The sequence below is a fragment of the Sceloporus occidentalis genome, unplaced genomic scaffold, assembly GCF_023333645.1.
Source record: "Sceloporus occidentalis isolate IW3139 unplaced genomic scaffold, rSceOcc1.0.p SCAF_13, whole genome shotgun sequence".
NCBI classification, from domain to species: Eukaryota; Metazoa; Chordata; class Lepidosauria; order Squamata; family Phrynosomatidae; genus Sceloporus; species Sceloporus occidentalis.
The window spans coordinates 4820391-4844057 of record NW_028316993.1 but is presented as its reverse complement, the minus strand read 5'-3'; the positions used below and the strand labels follow the sequence as shown (position 1 = coordinate 4844057).

General features: G+C 46.6%; 1 protein-coding gene across 3 annotated transcripts in view; it reads left to right on the top strand.

Annotated features, from left to right (window-relative positions):
- Positions 1–21727, top strand: part of LOC149304659 (leucine-rich repeat and fibronectin type III domain-containing protein 1-like protein) — a 43126-nt gene extending 21399 nt beyond the window's left edge. For 2 of the 3 annotated variants that reach the window (XM_089478631.1, XM_089478630.1), the window contains exons 3-7: positions 8719–10129; positions 17612–18222; positions 19073–19197; positions 19671–19838; positions 21456–21727. In XM_089478631.1, coding sequence (XP_089334757.1) covers positions 8739–10129; positions 17612–18222; positions 19073–19140 — 2070 coding nt within the window. In that variant the 5' untranslated portion in view covers positions 8719–8738 and the 3' untranslated portion in view covers positions 19141–19197; positions 19671–19838; positions 21456–21727. The remainder of the gene's footprint in view (positions 1–8718; positions 10130–17611; positions 18223–19072; positions 19198–19670; positions 19839–21455) is intronic. The other variant, XM_089478632.1, reaches the window with a different exon arrangement.
- The last annotated feature ends 1940 nt before the right edge of the window (positions 21728–23667 follow it).

The window sequence follows — 23667 nt, the reverse complement described above, 5'->3', positions numbered from 1 at the left end:
TGGTAAAAATGATCTTTTATTGGACAACAGGTCTCAGAATCTCCTGGTCAGGATGGATAGGGGACTCTGGAAGTTATCATCCAAAACGACTTCCCGTCTTTTGCAAGTTCTTTCCTCTGAAACAGAGCCTGGTATTCGTTGGCAGTCTCCCATCCAAGTACTAACCAGGGCCGATCTTGCTTACCTTTCAGGATCAGACAGATATATATATGATGTGTCTATATGCAACCCTTTCCCTGCAGGCATTAATTTCATCATGATTTCCCAGCAAGGAAATGGTGTGTAGGAGCAAATCTCCTTCACAGTAGGAACAAAATCTGTCTCTTGTCTGAACTGCTCTTGAACCCAGGGGCCCACATGGATTGCCATGCCGTCAGCAGAAAGCAAAATAGCTCCTCATTACGCTCTTCATTTATTAATTAGCTGGTGATGGCTTGAGGTGGCCTGCCATCCACCCCCAGATTTAATTCCCTACTTCGTTGCTCTTAATTGTAACAAACTATGCGGAAAAGGGACAAGAAAGTCATTTTCCACCTCTGGAGGCATCTCTCCCGGGTTTGGATGCCCATGCAAGACTCAGGTTCTGTTCATGGCCACACTGGAAGAGATGGAGAGCTGTGCATTTTGCAGACTGCTTTGCACCATTCATTTGTGGTCTCTGGTCCTCTCCTTTTGCTACTGCCTAACCGGGATGGGACCGCCAGAGATCATTTAGACTCTACAACCACCCATTGATTTGAATGCTCCCTTTGTAGTAGTGGTGTCCAAAGTATGGTCTTCCAAAGGTTTTGGACTTCAGCTCCCCAAATTCCTGACTATTGACCAAGCTGGCTGGGGCTTCTGGGAGTTGAAGTCCAAAAACCTGGCGCACTAAAGTTTGGGAACCACTGCTTCATAGCAATGCAGTGGGACAATGCTGGGAATCCAGTGGCATCTCCCATCTTTTGGAGAGGTTTCCTTCCCTTCCTCTAACTTTGGGTGCAGAATTCTGCCCAGGTTCAACCTTGGAATGAACTGTCCAAAATCCTGAATCCTTGAGCCCTTAAATGGGAAAGACACACTCTCTCAACCTCACAGGATGGCCCTGGTCAGCTCTCTTGTCAGCTAGAAACCTGGCAAAGAAAACCCTCGGAGAGGCTCACCATCCATTGGAGTTGACTTGAAGGCACATAATAAGAACAAGGTTTCTAGTGTCAAGTCTAGTTAGGGGTCCGAGGCCCAGTTTGGAGTTTGGGGCCTCGTAGTTTATAAGGCAAAGCCTGATTCTCATAGTTTGCCTCATGGTAGTTTCTAGGGCAGCATGACAGAGTGGTTTGAGCATTGGACTATGACTCTGGAGACCAAGGTCCGATTCCCTGCTTGGCCATGAAACCCATTGGGTGACATACTCTCAGCCTCAGGGGAGAGGCAACACCCTCATTTTATTGGTCCCTATAGCAAGACCCCTGTATAATATGTCTGTAAAGCAGCTTAGCACTTGCTTGCTACTATATTGAGTTGGGCAGGAGTTTTTAATCGGTAGAAGCTACTGAACAGATGGATCAACTGGAGTTTGAGTGGATCAACCTGCCATGTCCAGTTGGGATCTGTTACAGTAATCTATCCGTTTTATGTTTTGTGTGCATGCCTTGTGGCTGCGATGTGCAATTGCAGTGGAAACCCACTTTAAGGGCGGCCACGCCTCCCAACAAATTAGTGGGCAAAGTCTGTTTGCAAATGGATATGATTACTATTTATTTTCTTAATTAAGACTTCCTTCCATATCCATATCGAGGGGGTTGATTGGTAATGAGCCAGACGATGAAATATTTGACAGCGTGCCAAAGCGATTAGACATTAATTCCACGACAAATTCCTTCAACAGTTGACAATGGAGGAGTCACTCCTTTGTGAGTTTTTTGGGGAGAGACTTGTTGTGGAAATAGGTTCCGGGCAGAAGAGCTCCAGCCAAAATGAAGCCTCCGGAGACCGGTCTTTGGCTTGATTTCAGAAATGAATTAAGAGAGCATCTCTTGCAGCAGTTGCTGACTTTCACACTCTTTTGCACTCAGATCTTGGGAGAAAACTCTCCTTTGGACAATCAATTGATCTCTTTATTGAAACCTCACAAGAATAGGGATGCCTCCACACTGCAGAAATAAACCAGTTTGACACCACTTTAACTACAGTGGCTCAATGCTATGATATTCTGGGATTGGTAGTTTTACGAGACATTTAGCCTTCTTTGTCGGAGAGCTCTGATGCCACAAGAAACGTCCATAGGTGGGAACCATGGCGGCTAAAGTGGTGTCAAACTGCATTAATTCTGCCGTGCGTATGCAGCCTTAGACTCAAGGTGACTTACAGCAAAGCAGGGATCGCAAGGAAAGCCACGTGTAGCTAAAAAGAGACAAAGACAAAAAGACTATTAAACTATCTATAGAATTAAAACTGAATGAAGCATTGATTTGAAAGCAGAGATTTAAAAGCAGTACAGTGCTGAAACAGAAGACCCATTGTACTATAAGACATTCAGTTCCCTGCTGGCATATAAAAGCATACCCTCCAACATTTCACAGATGAAAACCAGGATAGGTGAGTTCAAGCAACATCAGAATCTGGTCAGCTGCATCCACACTGGAGAAATAACCCGGTATGGCACCGCTTTAAGTACCCTGGCTCAAGGCTATGGAATTCTGGGAGTTGGAGTTTGTTGTGGGACCCAGAGCAGAGCATCCATTTCAGAGCCAACTGGAGTCGTGATGAGCCACAACCCAGTTGCGCTGATGCCTTTCTTTTAGGGCTGACGCTGTCTGTACATGCTTATAGTCCCAGTTGCTGGGACCCAAAGAACTGTCTTATTGTTTGGATCTCCAGTTCGAGTCAAGTTTCTAGTCCTTATGGTTATGGAGATAAGACTGGAAGAGGACAGCTAACAGGATTTCCAGCGGTCATGAGCCTGCCTTCTTGAAAATTAAAACATTATGGAAAGTAGGGAAGGCTATACAAATCCCCAAATTTGCATAATTTAGACTAGATGAAGAATTTGTTTTCTGGGAGCTATACATATCTTTACAGCCCTGGCCAGTTCTGCATCTCGTCTAAATTATGCATTACAACAAACCCAGTTCCCTCTGCTGTTGGCATCCCTATCTTCCTAGGCCAAGGACTGTTTACTGTCACGGAGGTATGCGATGTTGTCTTGTCGTTCTTTTTCATTGCTAGTGTGTCTGTGTTGGCAAACGCCACCGGCCTTGCTTCCCTGGAGGGATTTGTGTGTTGTAGTTGTTTCCTTGCAAGACCTCACGTGCTCCTCTCTCGGCTTGGCTTTCTTCATGGTGGTTTTGCTTTGTCAGGAGAGATGGGAGGTGGATAGCAACAGAGAAGGCAACACTGGGGTGGGCAAAGGAGAGAGGAAAGACAAAGAGGAGACGTTTCATGCGCCAGGAGATGGAGTGGGTGATTCAGCCATGCTCAGCAAGAGAGATGGAGGAGAGGGTGAGAGTGGCAGCCAGTGCTGACTGCCATGTGTGGGCAGAAGGGTTCCATACCTTTCTACTGTCCCAAGGTGGATGAGACAGTCCAGATTTCAGCTGTACCTCTGTGGCATCCCTAGCGTTGGTGTCACCTGGTGTACGGTGCAGTGGCAGGAGCAGGCTGCCCTGGTTGCCCACCCAGAGACCTGGCCAAGGGAGCAGACCGACCCAGCCTTGCAAAGTTGAAGGCTTTCCTGGCCAGCATGCGTAGTTTTTTCCTGACATGGAAGACACTGAGGGGTGTGTGTGTGTGTGTGTGTGTGTGTATGTGTGTGTGTATACACACACACTGTGGGATCCTAGGTTTGGAGGAGTGATGTCCATGTTAATCTGTCTATTGTGAAGTCAAAGGTTTTCATGGCCAGCACCCAATGCTTTTTGTAGGTTTTTCTTGCTCTGTGGCCATGCTCTAGAAGAGTTTGTTTCTGACGTTTCACCAGAATCGGTGGCTGGCATCTTCAGAGAATGAAGATGCCAGCCACAGACGATGGCGAAACATCAGAAACCAATTCTTCTAGAATAATAGTTCTCAACCTTCCAAATGCCGTGACCCTTTAATACAGTTCCTGATGTTGTGGTGACCCCCCCAAACATAAAATTGCGGTGTCTTCGTTCCTAAGATCCATCGGAAATATGCGTTTTTCGATGGTCTTAGGCGACCCAAAAGGATCCCGACCCACAGGTTGGGAAAGCTGTTCTAGAACAGGTTTCCTTGACAATATTTGTTCAGAGGAGGTTTGTCACTGTCTTTCCTACGGCTGGAGCATGAGACTTGACCAAAGTCACCCAATGGATTTTGTGGCTGAGCTGGGAATCAAACCCTGGTCTCCAAAGTCCTAGGTTGCACAGCTCTAGTGCCACAACAGACTTACCATTTCCAGAATTCAATAGCATTGAGCCATGGCAGTTAAAGTGGTGTCAAGCTGGATTATTTCTACAATGTGGATGCAGCTCTAGTCCAGCACTCAGACTCCTATTATGTGGCGTCTGTATGGTATTCCAGGCAGAAATCTAGCTGCTGCAGGGTCCCATTGGTGTCATCTCACGCTACAGAGCCAAGGAGTAGGATCTCAACTGTTATTATTACTGTTGCAGATTTGACTGACTGAATTTTCTTTTCTTCTTTTTTTTGTAGGAAAAAAAATCAATATTTGATATTTGATCGTCTAAGATTAATTAAGATGATATCAGATATTTACTAAATTTTGCCTCACGCATTTGTTCACCCAGTATTTGATCATGAAATATTCATCTCGCTTGATATTCATTGGCATGGTACTTGTTATTCTGTGCTGGTGTGCAGTTTCTTTTTTTGTGGGGGAAAAATTGTCTTTGCGGCTTGGGTTCTTGAGATAAATCTATAGCTCTCTATAATATAAGGTTCTGGGAGCAAAGGCTTCCACTACCAGCTTATTTAGTGGATGGCCAGCTGTCGGGGATGCTTTGAATGAGAGTTCCTGCATGGCAGGGGTTGGACTGGATGGCCCTTGGGGTCTCTTCCAACTCTACAATTCTATGATTTATTTATTTTTGTATGTATGTTATTATTTCATACACCCTCACTATGCACCTGCACTGTCCAAACTGGTCCTCCATATGGTTTCCAGGTCAAGACTGTGCAAAATCTAATCCAGGCGCAGCCATACCTCAGTTAACAAAGCCTCTGACAAAGAAGCTCCATTTTACGACGTCTTTTAACACTCACCAATCCCCTTCTTCTTTGTCCAACTGGGACTTTTTTTAGCAGCATCAGTACTGGGAGGATATTGAAGGAGGGCTGGAGGAACACAAACACAAAGTAATGTGTCTGCAGGAAAAGAGCTGAGAAAGAATGCAATTACAGTCAGCCCTCCACATTTGATGGGGATAGGGCTGCAGGACCCCCGTGGATATGGGGAAACCATACACACACACACTATCAGAGAGAACACCTCTCTGGGAATTTCCAGGCCCTCCAGCACAACTCTATGGTCAACATCCACCAGAATTGCCCTGGAGGACCTATAAATGCCTAGGGAAGTGCTTATGCTAGTAATCTCTAGGTCCTTCAACTCAGCTCTATGGTCAACTTCTGGCAGAGTTGCGCCGGAGGACCTATAGATTCCTAGAGAGAATGTATTAATCAAATCCACCAACAATCCAATCCGCAGAGGTCAAAGCTGCAAATGTGGAGGGCTGACTGTCTTTGAATTTAAAGACACTGCCCAAAGTGCTGAGACACATACCTCCGATCGGCTCAGGCCCTGGAGATACACAGTTGGTCCTCCGCATTGGTGGCTTTGACTTTTGCGGATTTGATCAATATGTTCTCTCTAGGAATCTCTAGCTCCTGCAGCATGGCTTCTGTGGCCAAGCTTTGCCTGAAGTTGCACTGGAGGACCCAGAGATTCCTAGAGAGGATACCTCTTGTGGCATTTGTAGCTCCTCCAATGCAATTCTGTAATCAACATCCAACAAATGTTGACCATGAAGTTGTGGTGGAGGACTTAACAATTCCTAGAGAGCTGTTATCTCGGATTATAAAAAAAATGGTTTCCCACATTCATGGGTGTCCTGGGCTTTAACCTCAGTGAATGTGGAGGGCCCACTGTGTATTATATTTGAATTTAAAGGCTCTGGAGTGCTAAAACCTGTCCCTCCAATAAGTTTAGCACCATGGAGAGCATTTTTGGAGCCTCACTGTAAAGCCCAGACTGGATTCTCTGCACCCCTGACTTGGAAGGCCCCAGTTACCTTTCAGTAAAGAGTTGGGCTCGAAATGCCGCATGGGAAACGCGACTGTTCACTGCCTGAGATCAAGCTAAGAGGGGCTAAAGAGCATGTTAGCTTTCATTGGGTTATTTATATTCCTATTTGTGAAGTCAGCGCCGGTTGTAGATAATCTGTTCTCCTTATTGTGGAAAGAGACAAATGAAAAGTATCCAATTAAAGCACAGGACACGTCTATTTGCAGGGGAAAGAGTGGCCTGCCAATTTGCTCCCCCAATCAGATAAAGTCAAACCAAGAAAAAGAAATGAACTCAGGGGAAATGGAAGCTATGGAAGGCTTAGAAAGCTTGAGCGCTATTGTCTGCAAAGAACTTTGACTTCAGGGTATTGGAGTGGGTTCAAGAGATAGGCAAAGGGCACAAGATGCTGGTGGAGAGTTTGCGGCGTAATTGTTTGATGGATTAGAAATCTGGGAGTTGTTGCTGTTGTTGTCCAAGGCAGTCTGATCCACCACAGGAAACAATAAAGTTCTTCCTAAGGTTTAGGTGGAATCTCTTTCCTTGTACTGTAACTTAAATCCACTGATTTACATCTAGTCCCTGGAGCAGCAGAAAACAAGCTCCATCCGTCTTGAACCTATTATGGGGCTTTCTTGGTAAGATTTGTTCAGAGAGGGTTTTGCATTTGTCTTCCTCTGAAGCTGAGGACATGCTTCAGGTTATCCAGTGGGTTTCCATGGCTGGGTAGAGATTCAAACCCTTGTCTCCTTGAGTCACAGTCCAGTGCTCAAACCATTACACTAGGCTGGCTCTTGGAATAATCTTGCTAACCCCAAATTTCAAAATTATTGAATACAGTTATTGAGAATACAGAAAAATGGAGACTTCTTTGCAAGAACCGTGAACCATTAGATTGCATGTGCGTCGGAGGATGAACAGGGAAGGGACATAGTTGTGGGTTTTTGTGGGTCTGTTGTCTTCCCCCTCCAATGCTGCTTGTATTAGAAAAAAAAAAAGCCTTGTCAACATATCAAGACCCTTTGGATGAGGTTAGACCGAGAAAAATAAAAAACCGTAGCAGATAAATAAATGTCTTGATGGAACCGCGCTGTCAATACGTGCGCGAATCTAAAAATCCAATTTGTGCTACAGGAAAAAAAAGGGAGATGGATTTGGAGGGGGGGATCGGCGGGGGGATATGTCTACATGGGGGAGTTATGAAATTGTAAATGAGTAGAGAAGAGGGTTTCTTCCCTCCTCTTTCTCTTTGACAAGGACTCCAGGTCATCCGCTGAACAGGCTGCACCCAGGGAGTCTTGAGAAATGAACGCCAGTGTTTCTTCATCATGCAACACATAATTAAGGGAAGGAATCCCATCCTGACAAGATGTGTTGATGGCCTCTAGCTAGCATGGCGGATGGCTTGCAAAGAAAGAGAGAGTTGTACAAATGTATGGAGGAGTAGGAGGAGAGATCTGTTCATGATGATTAGGCGTGATGGTGATGAGTAAATGGAGACGAAGGAAAGGGCAGAGCGCCGTGGCGGAACAGATGCTTTCCACGTTGAAAGGTCCTGGGTTCAAACCACACCTTCTCCCCAGATAAGGCTGGGAATGACTCTCTCGTGCAACCTTAGGGAGCGACTGCCAGTTAGTGTCAACAAGACTGAGCCAAATTGAGGGTCTGGTTTGGTACAAGACAGCTTCCTATGTTCCCTGCACCACTGAAGCTCAGTACATGTTTTCCTGATGTTTTATCTCCAGAAGCATCTCTAAGCAGGGCTGGAACCCTGTCTCTGATGCAGGATTCCCTCCCACACCCCATACACAACTGTTCTATATATGTTGTTTGGTAGTATAGCAACCTTGGAGGCAAACACCTAAGCTCTAAAATAAAAGATACACAATAGGTGGAAATGCATAACAGGAATTCCACTAGAAGGTATTTACTCTTTTGTTCCTGCCTGAATGCATAAATGAGAACCCTGCTACCTTATTCAAGATGAAAAGGCCCTGATCCTTATCCTGGGTAACTGCAGCTTCTCTTTTCTCCAGCTCTCTCACTTTCTGAACAGAGCTAGCATACGCTCCAATTGTCTAGATCTGGCAGGAACAGTCCCAGTTAATTCTCTGTCATCTCATTTCCAAGTGGGTTTTAAAATGCCCCTCCTCCCATTTTTGTCCTCAGTTTGTACTCCACTAACTCAGTGGGGATGGAGTAGAGGAAAGTTGGGAAGGACTTTTCCCCTTCCCAATAAGATCAGGCAAAAGCAAACTGCTCCAGCCTCTCCTAGCTTTTCTGTTCCTCCTCATTAACAACATTTCCCATCTTGAACACATTTTGGTGCTGCTTGGGAACACATGTCTCTGTTTTCATCTGCAAAGTGTTGGAGGGCATGAACTGGGAGCAACAACCCCTTCTTGAGCTTTTCTCAGCCATTGGACCAAACTATAATTCCTAACAACTGACGCCTTGTTGTCTTCTTTCTCTTGCAGGGTCTCCCTCTGATGGTGCCATGGAGCGCCTGCTGCTGTGTGTCTTGGTGCTGCTGAGCAGCTTGCTCGCCCGAGCCCAAGTGTGTCCCAAGCGTTGCATGTGCCAGAACCTCTCGCCATCCCTGGCTATCCTTTGCACCAAGACGGGCCTCCTCTTTGTGCCCACGGTGATTGACCGCCGTACGGTGGAGCTCCGCCTGACCGATAACTTCATAACTGTCATCCGCCGGAAGGACTTCTCCAATATGACCAGCCTGGTACACCTCACCCTCTCCCGCAACACCATCAGCCAAATCCTGCCCTATGCTTTTGCTGATCTGCGGGGATTAAGGGCCCTCCACCTTGACAATAACCGTCTCCTCCTGATTGGACCCGACCAACTCAAAGGGTTGCCCAATTTACGCCATCTCATCCTCAGTAACAACCAGCTGCAGGACATCTCCCCAGGAGCTTTCGATGACTTCGCTGGCACCTTGGAGGACTTGGATCTCTCCTACAACAACCTGGTGCAGGTCCCTTGGGACACCATCCGCCGTCTCAACAATGTCAACTCCCTCAACCTTGACCACAATTTGATAGATTATGTCCCCGAAGGAGTCTTCACCAACCTTCTCAAGCTGGCACGCTTGGACATGACCTCCAATAAGCTGAAGAAGATCCCTCCTGACCCCCTCTTCCTCCGCATCCCTGTCTACGCCAAGTCTAAAGGCTCCCCTCTCTCTTCACTGGTCCTCAGTTTCGGAGGGAATCCATTGCATTGCAATTGTGAGTTGTTGTGGCTACGGAGGCTCACCAGAGAAGATGACTTGGAAACTTGTGCTTCTCCACCAGATCTCCTGGGGAAATACTTCTGGACTATCCCCGAGGAGGAATTTATATGTGAGACTCCATTCATCACCCGCCATACGGGGCCATTAGTAGTGATGGAAGGGGAAGGAGCGGTCCTTCGCTGCCGCGGGGTGGGTGACCCGGAACCTTCTATCCATTGGGTCTCCCGGGAAGGCAAAGTCATAGCCAACACTTCCCGGACCATCTCCTATGACAATGGCACCCTGGAAATTCTCATTGCCACTGTCCAAGACACTGGGAACTTTACATGTATTGCCTCCAATGCCGCTGGAGAAGCCACCACCACCGTTGAGCTGTTGGTCAACCCATTGCCTCAACTCTCCAACAGCACTGCTTCCAAGATGCCTGAGGCCGCCGGGCCCTCTGATATCCTTACTTCGGCCAAGGCTGCCCTTCCTGTGAGTGCCAATGAAACCGGGGCCACTCCAGAGAAGGGGGTGGCAGCTTCTGAGGTCTCATCTTCCTCGGTGCTGATCCACTGGTACCCTCAGTGGCATGTTCCTGGCATCCGGATGTACCAGATCCAATACAACAGCTCCTCGGATGACGTCTTAGTCTATAGGTGAGTTCCTTTGGGGTTTATAAAGGAAAACTCTTGAGAAAGTCCTATGGGCATTTGGCCAAAAGGGGTGGTTGGTAGTAATTGTTGGGCCAAGGGCTGGGAAGGTTTTCACTCTCAGATAAAGGGTGGAATATGCTGCCTTGGAGTCTCCTTCTTTGGAGGTTTTTGGCTGGATGGCCATCTGTCAGGAGGGCTTGGATGGTGTCTTCCTGCATGGCAGAAGGGGGCTGCATTGGATGGCCCTTGGGGACTCTTCCAACTCCATGATTCCATGCAAAAGAGCATGAGTGCTATCATTCAGACATGTGGACTAGAGCTCTCTAGTAGAGATGTCGAAGTAACTCACTGAACTACAAATCCCAGGATGGCTTAGGATGGAGCCATAATAGTTGTATCAGAGATACAGTGGAAATGAATAAGCTGCAGATGTTGAGGTTTTTTGTCCCCATGAGGGCCAGCTTCTATTTCTCTCTTGCCCCACCCAAATTTGCCCTGCTCTACAAATGATTTTCTTGTGTACTTTATCAGGAGAAATCAATAAATGATTCAACACTTCACTACAAAAAGCTAAGCACTATCTCCTCCTACTGTTTGGCGATCAGGTTTCAGTAAAAGGCAGAGAAGCAGAGTAACCAGTGGGGGAGGAAGGAAACTGGCGCACGTTTTTCCGCCTCGTGTTTGGGGATGGAGAACCAATCTGTCAAAAAGAGGATTCAGCTTTGCCTAAAATTTGTGTCTGTGCTAATTGATAGGTGTAGATGCAAATGAGAAGTCATGCAAATGGCAACTTCATAAGAAGACAGGGCTCACTAGAAAAGATGAAAATGCTTGGGAAGGTAGAAGGTAGTAGAAAGAGAGGAAGAACCCACAACAGATGGATAGACTCAACCAAAGAAGGCTTGGCCATAGGTTTGCAGGAACTGAGGACAAGGAGTCTTGGAGATGTTTCATTCACAGGGTTGCCAGAGGTTGAAGTTGACTTAAGGGCAACTACTAGCCACCTCCAGGATTTGGCCCATGATGGGTTTGGAGGGTCCAGCATTTTGGCCAAGGTCCCATGCCTCCAAAATGTAGCTCTCTTCCTCCTCTTTCCCCCTTCTTCCTCTTCTTCTTGCCCTTCCACTTTCATGATGCACAGTCCACCTTGACTCCCATCCATGGCGCCATTGAATGAATGACAGATTCCCCTCAAATGCTCTGGACAGGAGGCTCCTGTCCTTTTGAAGCCGGCCTCAGATTTGAAAAAAGGCCCAGCTTTACCTGATGAAACCCTCTTCTCCGAAGATTGCTGGAGAATAATTTATTAGTAGCCGGTGCTGAGGAATCACGCTGGGATCAGTGGAAACCCAACAGCGTTGGGAGGTCGGGAGGGGGTCCTTTTCATCTCAGGCACACCTTCTTATATCTCTGCGTTGGGAGGCTTTATCGTCGCTGGAGAAAAAGGGTGAGGCGAAAGGACTGCGTGGCTGGAATGCGGGGTTTGCTGGTCAAGATCAGCCTGCGTACGGCTATGAAGAGGATGTAGAGGATGTAGGTGGGCAACAAAGTGGGGCCCAGGGGCCAATTTCTCCATTGGGCACACCTTTGTATGATGCACCTCCCACCGCAATCCCCAATCTGTGATTCTTGCCACCATTTTGAGAGGGCCTGCAGAGGAAAACACATTGGGGTTTTGGAATGCTTCTGGGGCTGGGCTAGGGGGTATTTTTGCACGTGTTCATTTTGAAAAATGCTTGCATGTGAGAAATGTTTTCATGTTTCCATCATCTCAGAAGAAGGGCAGAAGCTGCTTCTTTGTTTTTGAGGAGGTAGAGATAGGATAGCTCCTTCCTTTCCTTGGGGAAGAGGCTTTCTCTTTGGTTTTTGGACAATCCCAAAATTAGGTTGAATAAAATATGCAATTTAAAAGAAAAACTTCTCAAAAGGAAGGATAATTAATGCAAAGCAATGAGAATCGTGCCTGCGATTTGCATGATTTTATGCGGGTTTCTCTATATCCAGCCTCATCTTGTTGCCGAATCTAGGTTACCTTGGTGTGGAATTGTGTCTGTTTCCTTTCAAAATGAGGGCTGTCACACCAGGAATGCTCTAATCTGCACTGCAGAAATAATGCAGTTTAATACTGCTTTAACTGTCAAGGGTCAATGCTATGGAATCTTGGGGCTGGTAGTTTGGTGCAATCTTTAGCTTCTTCTGCTGGAAACGTTCTGGTGCCACAACAAACTACAAATCCCAGGATTTCATAGCATTGAGCCATGGCTGTTAAAGCGCTGTCAAACTGTACTGCAGATTAGACCAATGTCTCATAGACAGCCTCCAGGCCAGCCTTGGAAATCTGGCACAGAATCATAGAATTGTTGAGTTGGAAGGGTCGGCAAAGGCAATTTTAGTCTGGCCCCTTTGCCATGCAGGAATACACAACTAAAGCATGCCAACCTTTACTTGCCCAAAGTCGGACAAGGGGTTTCCATGGTTGAATTTGAACCCTGATCTCCAGAGTCGTTGTCCAATGCTCAAACCTCTCCATCACGCTGGATGTTTAACCAAGTAAAAAATGGCAAACAAGGGTAAATTGTGTCTCTCCAAGAGCTCCAGCCCCCGTTGCTTCCCCTTGTTCTAATGGATTTATTTCCCTTTCTCCTTTCCCCCAAGTATCCAAGGTGTCTTCCGATGATGAAGTTAAAAACAACTGCATTTTATGAATAAACATTAAAAAAGAGTAATCACCACCACGACAACAGATACTGTATTAATGTAAATGGAAGACGGCAGAGGAAAACATATTTAGAAAGAACGAGACAGGCGGCGTAATGAGTATTGATAATAACGCCACTCTTAAAACACATGCCTCTGTAATTGAAATAGCATTTGGTCTTTCCTCCTCCCCATAAGGGAAGGTTATGTTGATTTTGGGAGTGGGGATGCATGCCTCTCGTTTCATTCTGCTTTAATTACGCTCGCTTTGTTTACCTGGTCGAAATGGTTCTCTAATGCTTTAAAAATTGCTTTTACCGGCTGTTAGGGTTGCCAGATGAATCTCCGGTTGTTGCTGTTGCTGTTGTTGTTGTGTGCCTTCAAGTCATTTTTAACTTCTAGTGATCCAAAGGCAGACCTATCTTGGGGTTTTCTTCATCTTTCCCTCCTTCCCTCCATCCCCCTCTTTCTGTGTGAATGGCAAGCTGTGAGCAGCTGGGGTTGGCAGTTAATGAATAACATTGGTTGCTTTTGCCTGAACCTACTGGGAAGGGCCAGTGTGGCATAGTGGCTGGAGTATTGGATTAAGACTTGGAGACCAGGGCTCAGCCACGTATAAACCCACTTGGGTGACCATGGGCAAGTCCCACTCTCTCAGCCTCTGAGGATGGCAATGACAAACCCCCTCTGAAGAAACGTGCCAATGAAACCCCATGGCCTTAAGCCTGCCATAAGTTGGAAACAACTTGAAGGCACACAGCAACACCAACAACAACCTGGGAAGGGCCAGACTCTGTCTTCCTTCTCCTCTCTCCCCTGCTGGGTCAGTGGAGTGCAAAGTGCTTTAATGCTTTGAATTACATAGTAATTCTTATTATATAATTATATTAAAAGTGCCTGGGCAAGCTGAGAAAGTGGCCAGGTATCCTCCATGGAGATGCCAAGTCATCTCAGGCAATTTGCAAAAGGCCTAGTTTTGCAGAAAGAGGGAAATGACTGTTTGCAAGGAGAAGAGATTTATTTTTAAATCCTATGGAGTTTACGGAGGGAGTTGGGGTAGAAAAGGTTGGAGACGGTGGAGGCAAAGAGATCCAGCTGAGCAGGAAGCAAGGAACTTGTCCTTAGGACACCTGAGGAACATCATGTTCCCAAAGCCAGCCAAGAGTGGGTCGAAAGAGGTGTGAGCGAGCGCAGGCGCCTCTTGGGTTCCTGTCAGCCTGGATTAATGAAGAAAGAGACATCCTTTTGCGCAGTCGGGCAGAGCATGAGATGAGAGTAATCGCTTTGGCTTTTATGGGGGGGAATAAAAGAAGAGAGCCCTTCTCCATCAGAATGCTTCAAGAGGAAGGAAAGATGTGGCACTGCCTTCCATTGCAAACTTCTTCTTGTCGTCATGTGCCTTCAAGTCATTTCTGTCTTATGGCAACTCTATGGCGAGCACAAATGTGTGTCTTGCCCAAAGTCTCCCAAAGGGTTTCCAAGGGAATTGAACCCTGGTCTCTAGGGTACGCCAATGCTCAAACCACAACACAATGCTGTGTGTTGTGTGTTGTGTGCATTCCAACTTAGGGCAGCACTAAGGTGATCCTATCACCGGGTTTTCTTGGCAGGTTTGTTTATTTATTGATTTATTTCATTTATATCCTGCCTTTCTCCCAGGAGAGACCCAAGGCAGCTCACAGATAAAACCTTGAAAATAGTTAATATAAAAATCACATAAAATATATACAATAAAATATAATATAAAATCACATAAGCTATAGTTAAGTTGAAAACAGACTAAAAACCCACCTAAAAGCAGCCAAAAGAGGATTAATTGTGCCAAATCAGAGGATGGGATAGTGACTTTACTCTCCAATTCTCACTTTCTGTGGCTCCTGGAGGTCTCCAAGGGTAGATAAATGGATGCCACAGTTGTGCACCCTTGCTTTCAAGGGTTTGTTTGGAGTGAGCCTCCTCTCCCTGCATTTAGCAAGACATAAGTCTCAAGGTGGCTTCTTTTCATGTGCCCTCTGCAACACACACGCACACATGCACATACACAACCAAGATGGCTCCACTCAAGTTCTTTGTAGTAAGTAGGTCATTTAACATGAGCAGTTTCTTTCCGGCCAGGCAGGCAAGCAGGCTAGTTCTGGGCCGGGTGCCAGGGTGCCAGGGCATTCCCAGGGGAGGCATCCCGACAGCCTCTCTGTGTCTTTAGAAAGGAGAAAAGCAATTCAGCAGCTCGGAGCAAGGAAGCGGGGAAGGAGCAGCTACTCAGAAGAGGAGAAGAAGGCGGCAGTCAGGGGGGAAAGGAGGTGGGTTATTATTACAAGATCCACCCAAAACCCTGGCAAAAGCCCCAAACCCCAGCAAAGACTTGGGCATTACTTTTGCCTTCTTCCTCTCTCTCCCTGACTTCTCTCCTCTGGCATCACTTTCTCCGGTTTTGCTAATTTAAAGGACCCTGGATGTTTCTTGGGGCAGGGACCTTGCCAGCGGTTATGTTTATTTTATTAATTTATTTAATTTGTATTCTGCCTTTCTCCCAGGAGGGACCCAAAGAAAACATTTAAAAATCTCAGTAACGTTCAAAACAATTAAAATCATCTCCAACCATATGAAAATATACAAAAGTTGAAAGCATAACTAAAACCCACCTTTGCAGAAAAGGGCTGTTTCCGTTGTTTCTTTCCTTCTTTGGCCGATCAATATGTTGCCTTTTATCCCATAAGCAACCCAGGCCAGACTGCCCTAGAGATGTCAGGGAGTTCTTGGCTTTGGCTTGAACTTGAATTACCCAATGTGCTGAGTTCAAGTGCCACCCCCAAAAAAGGTTTAGTACTATGGAGAAGCTCATTTAAGGTGTTGGGACTGTTTGGGCATTCAGGTTCTGCTCCTTGGATAGATCCTTTAAATCCAAAGCAGATTTGCCACTATCATGGAAGCCACTAGCTAACATTGGGAACCTTGTATTTCTGGGATGCTGAAGCTGTTTCAGTAAAAGCATGGAGGACTATTAACATAAAACCAGAGAGAATAGCCCACTAATCCAAACAGCAGGTCATCTCCAAGTGACCACAACATAAATAGGAGCTTTGAAACCTAACGCAGTGGTTCCCGAACTTTGGTTATCTATATATTTTGGACTTCATTCCCCATCTTGCCCTTCCCAGTTGGTTCAGGCAAAAGCAACCTGCTGCATCCTCTCCTAGCTTGTGTGTTCTTCTTCATTAATAACTTTTGCCATCTTGGCTGCATTCTGATGTTTTTTGGCTTCACGTGCCCTGATTTGCATTGGTGAAATGTTGGAGCGCATGCTAAAAAAAATGGCTGGGAAGGGGCTGGAGAACGTGCCAGCGTTGCCTCGCGCATCTTGGATGCGATGACAAGAAAGGAATATTTCCCCGCTCCAGCCCTCCTGCAAGAAATAACCATGTCACCCATTAGTCTAAAACTGCAAATGTCATTGCATTTTCATCAAAAGCTAACAACGTTGCCCTTTGTTTTCCTAGCAAACAGGGTGTTACAAGCACTGGTCATTACTGTAGAACATTACTTTCTAACGGCGTAACTGATTTATTATTGTTTTCGTGGTGTTGGATTAAAATCTACATCCTCAGGGCCATCTGAGGAAGTGGACTATAATTCAGAAACGCTTATGCTGTGAAATATTTATTAGTCGCCATGCAACTTTATGGAGTTCACGAACATTAACCGGAGTGGCTTGAGGGCTGAGGATACTTTGCAGGGATCCGGAGGGAACTGTTGCAAAACAACTTGCAGTCCTATGGACTAGCTGCTTGAGGTGACAAGAGGTCTTCAATGGGGGCTGGAATATGAGTTGCATGCCCTCCATCTGTCCCTATGTGGAAGGGCCAGCTCTGATCAATCTTCTGCCTTCCTACCTTTTCCGCTGCTTTTAAAATGTTCCAGTTTCTCTCTCCCTTGCCCACTTCCCTCCTTTGTCCTCCGCCTATTTCTGTTTCTGCAAATTGAGTTCAAAGTGCAAAAGTAGTTTGTATTCTATTAACTCAGTAGACAAGAAGAGGAGACAAGGGGGCAGGATTTTATTCTTCCCAGTAGGCTCAGGCCAAAGCAAGCTGCTGCAGCCTCTTCTAGTTTGTGTGTTCATCCTCATTCAAAGCTTTTGCCATCTTAACCACGCTTTCTTATACCACTGTCAATTTTCCTCTGTAACATGTTGGTGAGTATGAGGTGGCATGTCATGGGAAAAGGTTAAGGAAAACTAGGGTGGTGTAGGTTATCTCTGGAACCATGAAGGACCATTGCTCACTGGTAGACAACAGTCAGCTCACCATATCCACAGATTTTTTTATCCATGGACTCAATCATCCAAAAAGCAAACCTTGATTTTGGCATTTCATATAAGGGGCACCATTTCTTGATGCCATTGTATTTAATGAGACTTGGGCATCTATGGATTCTAGTCTCCACGGAGGGTCCTGGAACCAAACCCCAGCGGATACCAAGGGCCCATTGTATTTGCTTTGTAGCAAGAAGATCTCAGGTTCAGTCCCTGGGTGTAGATGCTGAAAAGATTTGAAGCTGGGGGAAAAGCTGGGAGCTGCTTGGACTACAATTGTCAGAATCTGGGAGTTTTGGGATTCTGGGGGCCATAGTCCTGAAAATCATTTCCCCTACCCTTGCCAACAAACTCACTGTGACTGGAAAGCTGCTGTGATTCAGTCTAGAGACCAGTCTGAGTGAGGTGGACCCAGGATCTGACCCCATTGAAAGCACTTTCAGATGTTCATCATGTCCTTTCTTCTGTCTTCTTCTCAGAATGATCCCCCCGACCAGCAAAGCCTTCTTGGTCAAGGACCTGGCCTCCGGACGGGATTACCACCTGTGCGTCTTGGCCGTCTATGATGATGGAGTGACCTCCCTTACGGCCACAAGGAGCCTCGGCTGCACCCAGTTCAGCACTCCGCAGGATGGGCTGCAGTGCCATTCTCTCCACACTCAATTCTTGGGGGGTACCATGATAATTATAATTGGGGGGATCATTGTGGCCTCTGTCCTAGTCTTCATTATCATCCTTATGATTCGGTACAAGGTCTACAGTGCCCAAGATGAGCACAAGAAAGCAAAGGTCAACAACGTCTATTCTCAGACCAATGGCAACCAGCCTCCATCAGCCACTGCCATGCCCTGCTCAGCCTCCAGACCCGAGGGTTGGGCTGTGGACAGCTCAGCAATGGTCAGGGCCAGGAGGGACTGCAGTGTCCTTGCATTGAGCAAGGACTGCGAGAAAGGTTCATGGACCCAGCCTCAGGATACGGGGCCTGAAGAAGCACCATCTCCTCGCAGGAGGAGGTGGTCACGGACTAACATAGACTTCCATAACAATTGTTCTGGCCCCAGCCCTGAGGCCTCCAGAGCAGAAGAGCAAGGTAAGCAGCTGGGCAGAGTGTCTCCATCTCCATCCCTCCTATCTTCCTCCCAAAATTGGGACTCAAAATGGCGTCTTCTTATAGCATGCCTTCAAGTCCTTTCTGATTTATGGCGACCTTAAGGCACATACATACATACCCCCAAACTTCTTGAGAGCCAGTGTGGGGTAGTGGTTTGAGTGATGGACTAAGGCTGTGGAAGAGCAGAGTTCAAATCCCTGCTCAGCCATGGCAACCCAGTGGCAATCCTTGAGCAAGTCCCACTGCTTTGCATGAAAGAAAGGCAATGGCAAGCCCCATCTGAAAACATCTTGCCAAGAAAACCCTGCCATAGCTTTAAGTTGGAAATAGCTTGAAGGCATGTGACAATGAATGATGACCAATGCTCTAATTCCTTTTTAACCCTGGAGAATAAATAAGGACATGGAGGAAGGGATAGGGAAGCCACCAAAACTCTTATCCTATGTCTCTCCCCCACCTTCCTTTTGGCTTTGTTGTTGTTTGCCATCAAGTCAGCCTCAATTCATGACAACCCCATGAACGAGAAACCTTCAAGAAACCCAGTTGCCCCCAGTTCTTCTCAGGTCTTGCAAACTCAGGGCACCTATGGCTTCTTCGACTGAATCAACCCTGCTGCCCTTGGGTCTCCCTCTTTCCTCACTGCCTTCCACTTTATTCAGTGTTGTCCTCTTCTCCAGTGACTTGCATCATCTCCTGATACTTCCAAAATACAACAGTTTCAGTTGAATAATTTTGGCTTTTAGGGGGATCTTGAAGGCTTGGTCCTTCAATGGATGGGGGCCCATCTCATGGCCTTTCCTAACCAATCTCTTGTCTCGGTTCTGCGCAGATGCCCAGCTGATGCCCCCTGCTGGTGAGAGAAAGAATGGTAGCGAATGGACAGATGTCAAGATCTGAGCTCCGTCGAGGGGCCCACGGTGTGGGAACGAGGCACGGCTAGACGGGGACCCCAAGGTACACAGCCCTCCCTCAGATCATTTTAGGAAAACCTAAGAAGGCTCTAGCCTTTACTTGATGGAATGGGACAGGCAAAGGGCCCTTTAACTGCTGTGCGCAGGGACTGCCTTTGTTACCCACCTTTGTCTTTTCCGAAGGAGCTTCATGCGCAGACATGTTCAAGCCCCCACCAAGGAATGGGAAGAAATATCACTTGTGTATCTTCTTGATGAGATAAGGCTGCCTAAACCTGTAGAGCAGACTAATATAGTAGATGGACTTATATTTACACAATTTCTGTAATATTTAGACAGGTTGCATAAAGAACCCATGTTCTTTCTGCGCAGAAACAAAAAAAGCAGACGTAGTTTTCCTCAATGTGTATTATGTCCAAAGGACAATATTTTGGGATGGGACTCAAGTTATTTCAGTATAAAATGCCTGTTTTCTGTCCCCAAACTCTCTCTGTTTTCTCCCTCTTGCTTCCTCAGATTGGTGTGTTTGCAAACAACCCCTCCTGGACATCCCTCAGGTCTCTGGACCTCTCACCTCCGTGGGTCAACAGCAGGAATCCAAACTTGCCCACCTGTGTCGGATTGGGTCCACTTGGGAGGGTTGAACCGGGGCTGCCAGGAGGGGCCACACCAAGCGGCTGGGAGGTGAGTTTAGGTCCCTTTTGGCACATAGATCGGGAGCATCCTAATAATAGTAATAATAATAATAATTTATATTTCCTGCCTCTCCCTGTGGATCGAGGCGGGATTACAACCAGATAAAATGCAATCAACTATACAATTTTAGAGCTGGAGGTCATCTACTCCAACCCACTGCCACACAGCTAAAGCATTCCAAAAGTATGTCTTATCCAATCTCTGTTTATGACCTTCCAACATGGAGAGTCCATCTGTTACTATGGCCCGAGGCAGACGGGCTGAAAGAGGTGTGGCGGTGGTGATACTAGGATTAGGGACCGTGCACCAACTGCACAGTCCCTAATCCTAGACCTAGTACATGCACATGACGTCCTGAGGGCGGCCTCCTTTCCACACGGGGTCCGCCATCTTTATGTAAGTGATGCGCAGCATCCTTACATCGCTGTGTGACACTTATGTCACAAGTGCGCCAAGATGTCCACCCAGTGGACCTGTTTTTCCCCAGGTTCTTTTTACTCCGGAGGGAAGCCATGCAGTTTGGTAGCTGTGGCTTCCCTCCAGAGGGAAATAGGCCATGGCCAGGCCAGACATTCCTAAAGGTATGTACCAGGCCTATATTTCTCTAGAGTCAGAGTCTTAATGAGTCTGTTTAGATAAAACAAATTCTATTTAGATGATTCAGAAACCAAAACAAGGGTCATAGCCAATACCTTTCAGTACAGGGCGAAAGATTGCCCCTTTAAATCGGAATACGTCGAAAGGCATAAGAGCAGGATGCCACAGTTTGCTTCTGAGCTCCTGTTTATGCAAAGAAAAGAAGCTTGTAATTAGGAGGAAAAGGTTGTTATGTTGTGTTGTTCCTGGAAATCCACTCTGAGATACATCAGCTTAACTTAGTTTATAATACCCCTAAAGCCGGCTTTTATGACTGCAGATGTGCTTGCAGCCATGAGGGAGCCATAAACTGGGGATGATAACAACTAAACCTTTTGGAGAAGAAGCAGGAAAGAAGTCGAACTACTAGCTATGTGTATCACACCGAGCTAATTGTGAACTAATTTCCTCTCAGGGGCACAACACACAGTTTTGGCAAATTTCTTCCTCTTCCGAGAGAGACTTCAAAACCCACACATTTTTTAAAAACCAAATTGCAATTCGGGACTTATTCCGTGCAAAACTCTTCTGTGCAAGAAACAGCTTTTTTGGTGCATAAAATAAGGTTTCTATGCAGAAATATTATTCTCTCTGCAGAAAAATAAGCTCAAGAGGCTTTATTTGGGCCATTCCTTCCAAAGGTCACACACGGCTAGTTTGCACTGGAAGCATTTCTTGTGCACAGAAATATTTTTCACATGCTGTTTCTTGCACTGAAAATTCTGTTTTCTGTATAGAATAACCGTGTGTGAATATTGCACAGAGTGAGTCTCGAATGATGAAGAAGCCAAGGGAGCTTTGAAAGCTATACTTAACTAAGAAGGTGGTGCAGAATATTGGCCATGCTCTTTTGGCTAGGCTGGACCTCAGTTGTATAGGACTTTAAAACCAGAGCTTTTAGTTACGTCCAAAAATGAAGCCTATAAGATGACTGTCTGAACCTCAAGGCATCCCTTCTCTTTCTTTCAGGTCCGATCCCCCGTCTCCGCACCATTCCTCAGCTCTCCCACTGCCACGGTGCTGCTGATCCCAGGGGAACATGGGACGGCACCCTCCGGATCCCCATGCGCACCTTGCATGGGAGAGAGGGGCCGGGGTCCTTGCGTTCAGTGGGGTCACATCCACTCCCACGACTCTCGCCGGCACCATTTCTACCAGACTCACGCGTGGGCCTCTTTTCTACAAAGCTCTTTCTGTTTTTCTAAACCATGTCTGCAGTTTTCTAATAAACGGAGTGGGAAATGAGTGGTAGCAGATGGCACGGCCCTGGTATCTTTGTTGGGAGAACGTGTGTGTGTGTGTGTGTGTGTGCGCGCGCGCGTGTGTGTGTGTCTGGTAATTGGTGTCTCCTGTGTCCATTCTGGATTTTAGTCCAAACTTCCACACCTGAGGTCACTGAAGAAGAGGGTGGAAATGTCAGTATGCTGTATACCCTGAACGACAGGAGAATAGACCTCCATCACTCACAGCAGCTGCTGTCCGGTAAAGCAAGATTTGGTTAGGAGATGCTACTTTGGACCTCATTTTTAACCTTTAACATGGAGAAGTTACTTTTTGGACTGCAGTTCCCAGAACCCCCCACCCTGACCCAGCATCCTCAGATCTGGGAGCTGTCATCCCAAAATATAACTTTTCCAAGCTCTGCTTTTAACCTACCTTTCAGGATATACAACATTCACCAAATAGGTTGCCAGACTCCAGAGGCCCAGTCACACTACACAATTGTTTCACTGTTGATAGTTTGAGGGAGCACTAGCGATCTGAGTCTGAGAGCCTCTCCCAGAACTGCAAATCCCAGCATTCCCTGAGACGAAACAATGACAAAGTGGAATCGTATCACTATAATTGTATAGTGTGAATGCAACTCAGGGCTGTAGCAATGGTGGGTGGGAAGAGAATTACAGAGGGTTGGAGGCAGTCCTTGCTGCTTGGTAACATCTCTCTATCCTTCCTTTTTGCCTGGCCATTTTACCAGCATACCAACATGCCACCGGATTTGACATCTGCTATTTGGTGGAAAGAGATACGGAACTGGGCATGAAAAATGTCATGCTCCATGTACAAGATTCAGAATCTTGGCCAATACACGCTTATCAGTTATTGCAGCTTGCCATTTGGGGCGTTTGCAATTTTGGAAGGTTTGTCCTCCTTTGTTTTAGTGGTCATTTTGCTGTTTTTATGATAGCCATTAGCTGGGTTGACAGTCCTCTTTCAGATGGAAAGGAGACCTGTCCAGAATTCAATAACTGCAGTTTAGTCAGGGCATGAAAGGTCTCAATAACCAGCAGCAAGGAAAGAACCGTTGGCCATGTTTAACACAAACGGATGTTTCTGAACAGCTGAAGTCTACAACATCTGGAGGGCCAAAGTTTGGGAACCACTGGCGGAGATGCCCCCTAAGTGTGGATTCGTTTTACCCCAGCTCCCATTTTAAAGCTGAAAAATATGGAGACGGGGATAAGCACTTCAGACATTTCCTGTTAATGGCGATAATAAAACCAAGTCCGGATTCAATGCACCCGAGACAGGAGTCATACGCCAGTGATGCCTGCAGTTGGAGATAATCACCTCTCTCTGCGATTAATGCGCACGCTTTTCCTTCTTTCCCTGCTTTTGCCTCTGGGCGAATGAATTTTGGAAGGGATGTGGACAGCTGCCCACCGGGGATTGGGCATGCCATGCCATGCATCATGGAAATCGACTCCTTTTCTCTGGGTAACAAGGGAAGCTGTGTTCTCCATCTTCAACTTGCCTGGCCTGGGCTTTGGGCAACCGTCCAGCCCTTTCTCCTTTCCCCGGAGTCTCTTACTGGAGTCAGACTGATCCCTTGCTTTCTCCAACACCTTTCATTTATATTCAGGTCACTAATCGGCGGGTGGCAGAGAGATATGTGTCTGGCCAGTCTTGTCTGCTCCACCGGCATTTGACCTGCTATTGGAAATCTCTAGCGGAGACGTTCCCCAAGAGACAGGGGTCCCCAGTGGCCAGGCTGGGCCTATGTTAACAGTCCCTTCTGGGCCCATTTCTCTGGAGAAGACTGAGGAACAGATGCATTTCCAAAGAGAATTAGGTACAAGAATTGCAAAGGGATCCCTAAGGGATATCTAGTCTAATCCCTCCTAATGACACAGGAATCTACAACTCAGGTACCCTGGGAGTTGGTTACCCAGGCTCTGCTTAA